A 13555-nucleotide genomic window follows, 5' to 3' on the forward strand; every position below is an offset into this window, starting at 1 on the left:
GAAAATTGCAGGGTTCTGCAATTAAGTAATCATTTAACATAAGATGATTTCTCTACAAAACTGGTGCTTAGAAAAATGTTTATGTCAAGCCTTATGCAGAACAGTGCGTGTCTGAAAGGCCGATACAAACTGAGCACTGTAATTTCAGCAAGTACATTTCTGCAAAGGTACTTCCTTCTATAAAACTCTGTACAAGATCAATCCATCAACTGTCTCAACAACCAGGTGCTTCATGCGAGCAAGCAGCAGCAGATAGGATCTTGCCTTGGGCCCTGCGATAAGCAGTAACAATGAATTATCTTATGTGATTAGGGAAAATACCACTATAAGACTCGATGAGGAAAAAGACTACGAGGATGGCTATCCATATTTTGGTATAATAAAGTTTTCAGAGGGCATCAAGTTACGGACAACAGGCTTGTTGAGGCAAGCACACGTCAGTTTGCAGCAAATGCTTTCATGGTCACTCAGAAATTCATATCACTATTGACGTTATATACGCACCCAATGTCAATGATGATATTTCGTCTTGAAAGAAGCTCTTGTTTTCCGAACGGTTCTCTTTCTTGCACAGGTACGAGTTTATCTTCTCAATAGCTATAAGCAAATCCTGCAGAGTAAAATGCACTAATGCAAATGGCTTGGGACTAACACCAGATCTCTTGTCAGCAAATTACAGCACCAAAGGAAACAGAACCTTGCAGTGGGAAGACGATTTTACACGTCAAGAGTAACATTTACTAGCTTGCCAATGTGCTAATGCTAGTTAAACCATCTAACCTACTTCATTTCCAAACTTCTCTGGGAGGCTGTACTGGTAGGATTAATTCAAACAAGCAAGCACTGCTAACCCCAATGGTCTTATGCCAGCAGCAGCTTAATACAAATTAAAAGTTATTGCCTGCAGTGCATCTACTGAAAGTCTGAGACAAATACAAAGCTAAAGTTAGAGTTTCATACCTCCCATGATGCAAGACTTTTCATGTAGGAAGGAAGACTTTCGTACTCATCTTTTGATGCCTTAACTACAGATTTTGGACCTTCAACTGGTTTCAAGTGTATCAAATCTCGTAAGTATAAAGTCTGGGAGTAGGTTAGCCGATGACCCATGCAAATATTTTGTATTAGTACCTTCAATTGCCCCCAAGTTCACTGTAGCAGGTTGATATTGCCCCTCCAGGTCATGGATCTTCTCCTCTTGATTTCTAATTGGGATGAGAAGGAAGATTAATAGCAGAGGAGGTTCATGCCTTAATGAAGAAAAAGCAAAAATGGAGAAGGAAAAAAGTAGACCGAGAAAGAAGGAAAAACTCAAGCATGGACCATCATACTTTTGTGGTTGTCTCGAACATAGATTTGGCTCAACAGTCTTACCATTAGCTGAAAATGATATAGAAGGGAAAAATTGTTAGATAAAACTGCTTGAGTAATAAGGAATTCAACTGCCTCCCAGCAAATTATCTCTCTAATCATCTCAACAAGGACAAACTTGATGTTCCGAATGACAATGAAGAGATATAAAAGGAGCAAGCTTGTACCAAATGATATTCAAAAGGACTTAAGGCACAAAGCATGTCTAACACATCCTTAAAGTTCCCTCACCTTCTGAAGCTAATGTGGCCAGAGCTACATCAGATATACCAAGTCTTTTCAAGCTGATGGAGTCATCAAATCTAGAGAACTTCAGGAAGGACAAATAGACAAAAGCTAGCACTAGTATACCATAATTGACCATGTTTTCACTTTTTAGTCAATTAGGATGAAAATTTGCATATTGCGAAGCTGATATATTGCATCACTATTTACAACTTGGATATAAAAAGGCAGCACCTATACCATCAAATGCAATGGCTCAGTGGCAGGAGTCGACAGTACGTAAAATCTAAGTCACAACAGAGGAAATGCTGTTCAAGATTATTTTGCTGGCACCAGCATCAAACACAACTACTAGAGCTGACAGGAGATGGATTCATGGATTTCGAGTCAGTCCACTGAGGTTGCTCTTGCCCTACTCAGGGTAGACTCATGAAAAGGGCCTGTACTCAAAGCAAGCAAACCATCTAGTGATTGTTCCTAAGGGATAGAAGCTCTGGCCAGGTATGGAGTCTCTAGCCAATTGATCTATCCCTCCTAACCTCTTCAGCTTAGAATTCTACAATTTGCCAAATATTTCAGACTTTGATCAAAGAAAGTTGATATATCAAAATCCGACAAGGATACAGAGAATCTTCTTCAAAACACTTCGTCATAGAAGCCGCTGCAGTAAGTCGCCCCGAACATGAAGATGGCAGGTCAAATCCATCATTTGCTAGTGGAAAATTAGGATCAAGTTCGAGAGGGCTCGACAAATCATCGACCATACCTTCTTCAACATCGTCAACATCTACAAAACAAAACCAGGACATTAAGGTCTGCAGATAACTGACTTGCATGATTTCATTCCTTTCAACTCCTACTTAATTTCATTATCCTTTCATTGTCGGCCCAGCATTCTTGTCCTAACGATCCAGCATATTGATATACACTTCAACACCAGGTAAACTTCTGTTACACAATCATTATCAATCAAACACGCAGGCGGAAAAAAGGACGAGCTGAAAGTACCGGGGACGTAGCCGAAGCTCGTAAGGCGTTCTTCGAGCTGAGCGAGGTCGCTCTGGTTCTTCTTGAAGACCTCGTTGCAGTGACCCAACAGCTCCTCAAACGACACGGTCCCGAACGACATGGAGTCGAGCAATTCGAGATCCCCGCTCGCCGTCGACACGCGCCGGTTCAGGCACTGAACGAAGGTCGAAGAAGCCGAATCTGCGATCCGAAACACCAAAAGATAAATCGATCGACCGAGAAGGAAAGGAAAACGCACGACCCGAAGTTAGAATTCATCCCCCGCACCGAGAGGGATGGGACGGCGATCGATGGATTGGTTGAGGGCGTCGACGCTGCTCTGGAGGTGGTTGCAGAAATGGCCGAGGCTTCTGCCGAGCGTCGCTATCGCCTCCTCCATGTTCGTTCCGTTCGGAGCTTTTTGCCGATTGCGAAACGCGAAAGCAAAGCTCGCTCCCTCGCTCCTGCGATTCTGAGGGAGAGCTTCCGTTGAAGACGACGGAGCGGGAAACGAACGCCTGATTTTCGAAATGCAATTGCACGGTCTACGATGAGGGGGGATCAGGGGGCATACTCGACGGTGGGGATCTTGTCCACGTGGATCAAATCGCTAGAGCAAATTTTGCCCCAAATTCCATTATACATAACAACTCATTTTTATTCTTTACACGATCCTCTAATTATCTCACTTTTGTTTTCTAAGAATACACTCTAATATATATAATATTCACTCATTAAATAACGAAAAAAAATATTCAGAAGTATTAAAATTCCACCACGTCAGTTGCAGACGTGGTGCGCATCTATCTAGTCATGCCACTCACTTTGAGAGACGCAACTGAATAGGGTAGGTGATTGAAAGTGTAGTAGTTAACTATCTTTAGTTAGTGCAGCTTTTGGGTCTCTTTGCTATGAGCATTCTACGTAGGGTAAGATCGATTTGCAAATTATTTTTGGGACTTGAACGATTCTTTTGCAAATCTCTCAAGCAAAGGTCTCGGAGGAAGTTTCTGGAGGCAAAAATTGAGGTTATGTAAGGAAATTCACCGGACACAAATCATATCTAGTATAATCGTGAAGATCTCAACCAAGCTCAGCAATATAATAAATCTGAAAAGCACAATCACAAATTGCATAAATCAATTCCACCAGAACAAAGGGAATGAAGCTACTAGAAAAAAATTATGTTGAGAACTTTAGTACCATGATTTCAAAGAGCGAGAGACCAATACCCATGCGTGAACCAGTTGTTCTTCTACTCTGTACTTTGTGACAACGGAGGCTAGGGTTTTGGCGAGAGCGTTGATCATTTTTCGTCGAAGGGTTTGCGGTCGATGGGGAACTCCATGACAATGAACCAATGCTTGTAGTCGCAGCCGTCGAAGAGGATCTTCTCCATAGGAGGGCGGTTGCTCCAATTGGGCGATGAGTCCTTCAGTGGTGAAAAGCGAGACCCGAGGGTCTTGGGAAGGTCAGGTCGAGTCTTGAGAAGGGGGAGGCGTTGAGGAGAGGAATGGAGAGGCAAGAGCTAGAGAATGAAGGTGGAGTTGAGGGAAGGAGCGTTCAAGCGAGGAGCAATTTTTGGTTGTTCTCTTTTGTCAAAAAGGAAAAAGTGGGTTGAAGGAGGACACACAAGAGCTAGGCAGCCATTTCAAATTTTTTAATAAAGACGCTATACATTTGTGATATCCAATTTTAACTTTCTCATATCACGTGTCAGGCTATGAGTTGGCCCAACTGGATAAATGCGCGCTATGTTTGTAGCTGACGTGACGTTTTAATACCACTAAATATTTTCTTGTAAGCAAAACTTCACTTTCTTTCTATGCATTACCCTACCGATAATCTCTCTTATTTTCTTTGTAAATTTTGAAAATATTTAAGTTTAAATGTTGAAACAATAGCAAAACCTCTGGCTTTCTATATAGCACTCCTTCAAGTGGTTAAAAAAAGAAAAATAATATTAAATATCTTATTTCTCCAGAAAAATAATCGGGCACAAGAAATTAGTCTATATATTAATTTGAACAGTTAATTAACTCACTTTTTATCGCTTCCAAAAGAAATTAGTCTATGTATTAATTTAAAACAATTAATTAATTCACTTTTTGTTCCTTTCGAAAATTACCTTCATAAAATTATGAAGGAAGGCTAAACATCTTATTTTCTTTCTATATGTAACCCTCCTAGTAAAGAAAGCTATTTTTAGATCAAAATGGCGCATTCGTATGTCTTCTTAAATCCACGTCAACAAGTGACACGGAGCAAACCTTTAAAGGTATCATTTGACGGAAACTTAATGAAGGCCAAAATCATAACCCCATGTAAAGTTCGTAATTTTCCAGGAAATTGGGCCATTTCGAGCTAATTATTTCCCAAGAACCAGAACCTCTCTATCTTCAACAAACTAGAGCCTTGAGACTTGAATTGTCATTGTCAGATCAATGACCCCAGTCACTCGTGCACTCTACTCTCATCTCTAACCCGAGGATGCCTTAACTTCAAGCAGCGAGGAGAAACACGATCCAAGCCGTAATTCTACTGCCCCTGCAATTATTCATCACCGCACAGAAATCTCTTTTCACTTGGGTAGGACCAGCGGCATTGGTCGATTGTGCTCGATTAGGCCTAGAAAAGGGAAAGAAAATGACTTAGTACAAGAGCGAGGGCAAATATATCAGCAGCCTAAGTTCACGGGCCGTGACACCATCAAAAGCCCCCGGATGTTTTTCTTGTCCTCGTGTCCACATGCTTCTAATTCGCAAGAAGTTTGGCGTTGGCTCCAGTTTCTGGATCATGTATCTTTTCGAATAGCTTAAGCACTCAGCAGATCCTAGGAGGCACTTCGAGTCTTCGATGATAAGGATCGCAAACGCAGTCGATAGCGTGCATTAATTTCCTTCGAGGCCCCATGGCAGCAGCACCCATATCTTTGAGCTTCTTCATCGTCATGTTAGCCAGCTGAAACTCATTGATGCGCCTACACCGGAAGATCCTCACAAACTGCCCCAGCCCCAGTGACATCAGCCAGCTGCTCAGTCCACCGGCCTTCTGAAGTTTCTTCTCGAGATTTCGCGCTTTGAGCTGTTGATGAAGGAACGTCACCCCGCTGGAGAAGTAACAAGGGCTATTTAACATTCTCTCCTGTTTGATACTTTTTGAGGAATTTGATGTTTTCAGCACTTCATGTAACTTCTGAACAGAAACGTTGGCAGGGGTTCTTGGACTGTGTTCTGGAATCCATCCCTGAGATTCTAGGCTTGACTGACGGATGTGGAGAACAAACTTTTCCCACAAATGTGTCAATCTCGAGTGGCAACGATGTCGCCTTCTCGTATTCACTGACGGACGGCATTACAGGACTCCCTTCAGCTGGAAGTGGTGATTTGTCTGGCACATGTTCCCTAGGTATCTCTTGCACCTGGCTCGAGGAAGGCTTTGATACTGCAGATTTTTCCGCAACAGGTAAAGGCGGCACCAATATAGTGATCCTCTGCTTTTTCACAATCACCCAGCTCGTATCTTCGAAGTGATCCACCTCGCAGGTAGAATCATAGTCATTGCCAGGTGTCGTGGCTTGCTGTTGTTGCTTTTTCTTGACCATCTGCTGCCACTAGTTCAGAAGGGGAGTTCATTTATGAAAAGTCAATCGTGGCCATGTTCAATTTGTTCCATGCTGTCAGAAACTCTTAACTTTTTCCCCTTCTCTGATTCATGAAGGCAAATAGGCTTTGCGAGGCTGTGCATCGCTTGTTTTAGACTATCTAATCTAGCATAGGAATAGTGGATATGAGGAGAAATTCAAGGTCGCCTAGAACCTGGAGGCATTAGCAATCGCATGACGCCAGAAGCATGAAATACAGGCATTCCCCGTCATCGAGGTTTTAGATTATTATGTGACCCCAAACTCACATTTCCCACTTTCTACAAGTTCGATATGTTAACCTTTTTCGTGATTTTACCTTTCGTCTCATTTTGAGATTAGCTGAATCAAAATCTGTCCTCGAATATTCCGACAATTTAAGGTTCATAAGTTGTTTGTTATTTTATAGAGAAGGGAGTTGAAGACCAAGATTACGAAATCGTTTGGGGTGTTTGCTCTTCCACCTTTGGATTTGCTTAGAAAAAGCAAAATCAAGATTTTATTGAGAACAATTGTAAACTTCAAAAAGAAAATGAGATATGTGTATTTTTACATGAATATATTTAAGTTTTAAGTATTTCGATGAAAATAAAATTTGAAGAAAGCAAAAAATTGCTGACCCAATTTTCACTTAAGAATGTGGAAAAATGTATAACAATGAACTAAGAAAAAGAGAAAATGAAGAGGAGTGCGCCTTCTATGGTTGCCGGTGTATCAACGTCGAGGTCGGTGGCAGCGGTGATGCGCCGACGCTCAGCTCGCAAGCCGTCACGGCTCTCCAGGAATTCCTCCGCGAGCAGAACCAGTCGCCGGCGGACCAGTCGGAGGTGGCCCTGGTGATGGAGGACTGGAGCCTGAGCCCGTTCTGGTACTACCGCGAGAAGGCCGAGACCGTCGCCAATGAAGTCCTCATGCTCTGTTCGGGTTCTCCCTCTCGCGTTGCTTGCATCGCTTGCCCCACGCTTTACGCTTATCTCAAGGTGCGCCATTTTTCTGTTCCATCGGCTTTTCCGTGGTTGACGAACTGATCGACTGTGATTATCTGAACTGCGCTTTGTGTTTCTACTTGACAATGAGCTTCCGGTTTACGCTTTTTTCCAATATTCTTGTTACTCCTTGTAACTGCAAAGGGCCAGCGTGAGCCTCTGTTTGATGTTCTTGTTACTGCCCTTTCGGGTTCCGGTCCATGCCTTTCCTTATGTCATGTTTCGCCGCGCTTACTGTCAGGAGTGTGCATACCCTTATGTCATTCGAGCGATCATATTGGAATTGGGCTTTGCCGAGAGAGCGATTGGCTCAACACCACCCGCGCAAATGCGATGGTCGTGTCAAAGTTCGATGACCCCATGCTAAATCAATTAAATAAGATTCGACTTCGGAATAAATGAGTTGTTTTCAAGCGACCATATTACTGGAGCAAATTTCAGATTGGAGTATACTATCCTGTTCGGCATTTTGACATATATCCTCTCCCTAGGAAAATGAAGGGGGAATGGTCAGTTACAGAAGCTATTGCTGTTTGGAAGCCGTATCGCCTTTGTCCCCTTATTGTTGAACTCTTTTCCTGAAGTAGAACCTCAAGGTCGTTAGTATGTTAATCCTATCCACGCCGGAACACTCGAGCTTTGAGCTTTTGACTTTCTATGGTCTTTTGGCTTTCACTTGGTTATTTTATATAATGTAAGTAGTAGGTGGGTCCGTGGTGTCCGGTCAAGTATCAAATGGGAAGATAGTTTTGTAAAATGCGTGAACAATCGATAGGTGTTGCATTATGCCATTTGTTGTAGTACAAGTAATATATTTTGATGCGCCTGTCGAACGTATGATTTAGTCCAGCCCTGAAGTCTAAGAGAAGATTCGGCCATAATGAGATGATACATGGTAGTTTATCAACTTTTGGAATGGGTTTACTCTTTTCATCAATGCTCATATCTCAGATTACGAAGTGTGCATGTCATTGGCGTGTCATTATGAGAAAGGTGTTTGAAGTAACATATTTGTGGTATCATATCAGAGAATTGATCCCAGGGTCTCTCTGCAACTGTTCTGAGTACGACAAATGTTTTGAACAATACGGAAGTGACTTCATGTTTTATGACTACAACCAACCAGAAGAGTCGCCAACTGAAATGAAGCATGCTTTCCAAGTTATTGTTGCAGACCCTCCGTATCTGGTAAGTTCTTGTGGCCTCGCGAACTATAAATGCTTAGGCCTCCCTATTCTAGGCTTACCATGTCTTATCTCGTCCCGGAACCGGAAGATCCTTTAGTGGACACTCTTATGTATCTCTTTCCATTATCGGCTGCATACATTTTGATTCCTTTCTTTATGAACCACAGAGTGGGGAGTGCTTGGAGAAAGTTGCTCAAACCATATCTTTCCTCTCGCAGTCAAACGCTTACTTTCTTTTACTTACAGGTATGTGTGGACTGTTAGTCCTCCTGTGGAACCTTTAACCTAACTTCTTGGTTTATTGTCTTCCATTTGCAGTGACGTTATAGCTATGAACTGCAGCAGTTCTATTTCCCCCCCTTTTTGGAGTATGCTGGATGCCTTATATCCCTTTCTAATGCCTGGCAAATTCTGAGATGCTTGCAGGAGAAGTTCAAAAGGATAGAGCTGTAGAACTTTTTGGTTTGCATCCATGCATATTCCGGCCTAAGCATTCCAGCAAGCTTGGGAATGAGTTTCGCCTATTCACTAACTACAATCCAGGGACGCGATTGGGAGGATGGGAGCAAGAGAAATAGATAACGCATCTTTTGACGTGAATTTTGTTGGTTAGTGTTGTTTTCCCATGACAAAAGGGATGTCATAAGCTTACCAGTTTGCCTGGAGGCATGACACTAAAATCAAGTGCAACATAGTATTCGCATTTTCTCTGCAAACTTAACTCTAGGTAATCAATAAAAAAAAAATAACCTAGGTTGATGAATGGTAGAACTTTTGAGCTCAAACGTTTTTGGAGTAAATTCCGACCCTCCTCATAAAAATGATGATTTTCAGACAGTGGAAAACTATTCCAAAAATTATCCTAATCGAGTATAAGAAAATCGCATCACACATTTCTTAGTCTTCAAGCGGGAAATTTAAAGATACATATGTGAAAATTGTCCAAGTTGCGTTTTTCAAAGAAAAATTGCAAAGTGGCCCTTTAAATTTTTTCTTTGATTCAAAATATATATGTACATATATATTGTTAATCTACTCTTACAAAGTTTTAAAAATGAGTCAATTCAACAAAACTGCCCTACATGTTTGTATCCTAGAGTCAACATGTCATTTAAAATTCTCTTTTTTGACGGGTGAAATAGATTAAATCACCTCGACAACTAGTCCTAATCCATATTTCTCTATCATTTCAATGCAAATTGTCATCGCGAACAGTCTTGGGTCATTGCCACTCAATCCCAAGTGGTAGTCAATTAGTCTCAATTAGCATCGGTTGGACTTGAGTAGCTTTCATTCGGCCATGAGGTCGACAACGGTTGTCCTCGACCGGGGCTGATGTGTCATAAGTCATAGTCAATTATCCCATAATGCCTATCCTTAATCCCCCGATGGGCGTTAAGCAGTCGAGTGTCGTTGGCAGATTCCAATTTTCAAAAGATTTTACAATTTACATATATGTCAATCGAGAAAATATGAAAGATAATCACAAACATGTCAATGGGCCAGGCAGCCTCATTTTTAGTTGCGGCTCCAAGCATTGGAAGGCGCTTTGAAATTTTTTTTATCCTTAAATTCTAACTTTTAAATTTCTAATAATGTGACACATTGAGGTGCTTCCGCTATTCTCCTTTTTTTTTTTTTAAGTTATTTATGTTGAGGCGTAAATTAACCCCCAACATAGATACTCAAATGGAATTGCAAGTTTCGACCAAACAAAACAAAAAGGAATTGCAAGATGCAAAGTAGCCACTTTTGCTTTGCCGATAGCATCGCATACTTTCTGGAAGAATTCGACTTACAAGAACATCGTTAATGAAAAAATGACTGAAAATCACCAGATGAGCAATCATTTGAATTGTATGAATGATCCAAATTTACTTCGTAAACGTGTCAAAAAAGAGGGAGAGTTTGCTTATATTGATGAATCAATTTATTCTCCTCCTTACGCCGATATAAATGTCTTAGACAAGAGCGATCTTGCTCCAACTCCACCGCTGCTAGCTGTGGTCGTAGAGAGCGCACAACGAAAGTTTTGATACCAATTGACAAAAAAGACAACAAACTCACTTAGAGAAAACAGACATATGCTCTTTATAATATCGATCGAGAGAACTCTTTATGCACACGTACATAAGCACACAGATATTTCTTAAAAGATATCTTTCTAAATATTTCTAAAGAATATATAGAGTGGTCAATCAGTTAGCCACCCATTTTTACACTCATCTTATAAGAATTTATTTTACAAGACAATATCTAGATATTTAGACATTTATTCGCAATTATCTTCTTCTTCGACATCTGTGCTCCTGCTCAATTCCCCCGCAATTATTTAATTATCCGCAGCTCTCATGGAACTGATTTTTTCTTCAGATTCCAAGAGATGGCGTGGCAGTTGACCATGCAAGTAAATAAAGACAATATGAGAAACATGATCTCAACATATCAAATTTTATAATTCATAAACGTGTCGAAAAAAAAGGGGGGAATTTGCTCATACCGATGAATCAATTTTAATCATCTTTCTTCTCCACAACTGCTCAATTCCCCGCAACCAGATATCCGCAGCTTTGTCAGTGTGGGAACGAGGCGAACGCCATCTGGCAGAGAGGACAATCCAGGACAGCCTTCAATCTGCAGTGTTCTCAGAGAAGAACAATTTTGCAGCCACTCGGGCAATACACTCAGGTTGGGACAATCCTTAATTCTTATCCTCTGCAGTGTGCTTGCAGAACCTTCGAGCCACCCAGGCAAAGAAACCATTTCCGGTAATTCCTCAATTATGAACGATTGAAGCCTCGACATGGAGCGTGGTTCATTACTTGCGCCTCCCGGCAGCTTCAAGCTCTCACAGCTGCCAATCATGAGATCCTCCAATGCCTTGAGATTCTTGATTCCTTGTGGTAAGGAGGCCAACTTCGGACATGCTCCAATGACCAACTTATGGAGCAACGTGAGCAATTGGATATCATCGAACAAGGCCTCCAAATTCTCGCACTCTACAATGAATAGCCACCGCAGAGAGGTCAAGCATCCTATTCCCCTCTCTGGGAAACGCTGCTGTCTGGTGGTTATGAACAAAACGCGGAGGCTGATCATATTCTTGATGTTTGCAGGCAGTTCCTCGAGTTCCTCGCACCAGCCAAGACCTAAGTACTGCAGATTGCAAAGCTCGCAGACCGATTTGGGGAGTTTCTTGATATTGCGGTTGCCGTTTAAACTGAGAAACCTCAAATGCTTTAGACCGCCAATGGAACTAGGTAGTATGTCAAAGCTAGAGCCAGCAAGCCATAGCACTCGCAAGTGCTTGAATCGCGAAATGCATGTCTCCAGAAAGAACTCCTCAGAGTCAGAGGATCCCAACCCCTCACATATAATGGTGCGAACGCGGCTCAGTTTGCTCAAGCAGCGGCTTAGTTCGTCTTTTGGTACACTAGATGGGTTGGGAAATGATATATGCCGAGTCATCGAGGAGATATCCTGCGCCCACCCTTTCATGTTGGACGATTCGGTTTGTGCCACCGAAATGGCGAGTTCGTAAATGAGGTCATGCATTCTGAACAACAGGAGCGGATATTCGTCCTCGACAACATCGAAGAAGGATCTTGACCGCAGCTCCTCCAAGTACCGCCGTCCAATCTCTTCCGGCTCCTGACTATTTCCGCTGGACTGGATAAACCCACTGGAGATCCACAGTTGGATCAGATCAAAGTTCTCGAACTCGTGATTCTTCGGGAATATCGAGCAATAAGCGAAACATCGTTTCAAGTAAGACGGCATTAGATCATAACTTATTCTTAGTGAAGGTAAAATATCAGTTTGTGATTTCCACATCTCACTATCTCTTACATATTCCCAATCGCTCGGATCGTTTTTTGAATACAACAAGCTTCCCAAAGCCTTCACCGCCATAGGATTTCCCCCACACTTGCTCACAATTTCCTTACCGATTCCCATAAGGTCCGGGTGATTCTTCTCTTGCCCTGGATTGAACGCGTACTTCACGAACAAAGTCAAACAATCCTCCTGCGAAAGCTCGGCCAAATTAAGAGTGGGGACAGTGCCCATGATTGAGGCGATCGATTCATTCCGCGAAGTCACGATGACTTTACTCCCTTCGGAAACGCCTTCTAACAACTCTGTTAGTTCCGCCCAAGCCTCCCGCGTCACTTCCCACACATCATCCATTACAAACAAACACCTTTTGTTCTCCACCATGCTTCTTAGGCGGCTTTGCAGCATGTCAAGTTTATCATATTTTTCTTTGTGACCAAGAGACTCGATGATGTCCGTTATTATTTTCGTAATCTGGAATTTTACTGGCATGGATAACCAAACTAGGCAATCAAAATGGTTTTTTATCCCGTCATCATTGTAAACCAATTTAGCAAGAGTCGTCTTTCCAGCACCTCCCATTCCAATAATCGGAACAACTGCTATTGTACCAGCTCCACCATCATCTGATCTTATCAACAGCTCTATTATTTTTTTCTTTTCTTCCTTCCTTCCAATCACTTTTGAAGCGGGTACAAAAGAATAAGTTTCCCTTTGCGGAACTATAGTCTTTTCATGAACATCACTCGACAGGTTGAACTTAGTTTTCTCTTTATCGATCTCATCAAGTCTCATTCTCAGTTCTTTCATCTTATGTCCAATCTTCAACTGGAAAATGAAGTTGGATAGCCACGAGGACAAGTAGCGTACCTTCCTTTTGAGGGTCAAGTGCTCGGTCGACCTCGCCCGCCTCAACAAAGCTCTGCCTTCGAATTCGTCTAGCGTGTCCTCGGCATCATAGCAGAAGTCTTTAAGCTTTGACAACCAAAGCCCCACAGCTTCCTCTTTTGTTTGCTTCTGCTCAGCATCGGCGAGCACCTTCTGGATCATCTCTAGCGTGCTCTTGAGCTTCTCTCGGTCATGCTTGACGCCCCATACCAGTTGAATTTCTTCAACAGCCGATGAAGCTAGTTTCTGCACAATAGATCCGATGATGCTCGAGACGGCCTCAGCCATGGTTGTGATTGGCGTTATTGGTTTTTGAGGAGCTTTGGCGTAACCGATGCAGGAACTAAACTAGTTATCAGGTGAAGGATAGCAAAAAGAAGCATGATTTTGCCAGGTTTTATAGGCAGAGACGT

The 13555-nt window shown here is 42.2% G+C and overlaps 2 protein-coding genes and 2 pseudogenes across 2 annotated transcripts; 1 reads left to right on the plus strand and 3 right to left on the minus strand.

Annotated features, from left to right (window-relative positions):
- Window positions 1-3103, minus strand: LOC130134901 (uncharacterized). Its single transcript, XM_056302811.1, has 9 exons — window positions 2893-3103; window positions 2605-2805; window positions 2221-2383; window positions 1603-1673; window positions 1332-1380; window positions 1132-1205; window positions 961-1046; window positions 505-610; window positions 1-272 (listed from the first exon to the last, which is right to left on the minus strand). Exons 1-9 carry the CDS (start codon window positions 3002-3004, stop codon window positions 178-180), a joined length of 957 nt encoding a protein of 318 aa, XP_056158786.1. The 5' UTR covers window positions 3005-3103; the 3' UTR covers window positions 1-177.
- A 2153-nt stretch (window positions 3104-5256) lies between these two features.
- LOC130134902 (uncharacterized) lies at window positions 5257-6231 on the minus strand (annotated as a pseudogene).
- A 663-nt stretch (window positions 6232-6894) lies between these two features.
- On the plus strand, window positions 6895-9100 carry LOC130134952 (uncharacterized; annotated as a pseudogene).
- Window positions 9101-10937: 1837 nt separating this feature from the next.
- Window positions 10938-13430, minus strand: LOC115667101 (putative disease resistance protein RGA3). Its single transcript, XM_030588716.2, has one exon. The coding sequence runs from the start codon at window positions 13428-13430 to the stop codon at window positions 10938-10940; it is 2493 nt and encodes an 830-aa protein (XP_030444576.2).
- Window positions 13431-13555: the final 125 nt, after the last annotated feature.

Source organism: Syzygium oleosum, unplaced genomic scaffold (genome assembly GCF_021117445.2).
Source record: "Syzygium oleosum isolate NSW1041296 unplaced genomic scaffold, Sole_v2.1 Sole_v2.25, whole genome shotgun sequence".
Taxonomy (NCBI): Eukaryota; Viridiplantae; Streptophyta; class Magnoliopsida; order Myrtales; family Myrtaceae; genus Syzygium; species Syzygium oleosum.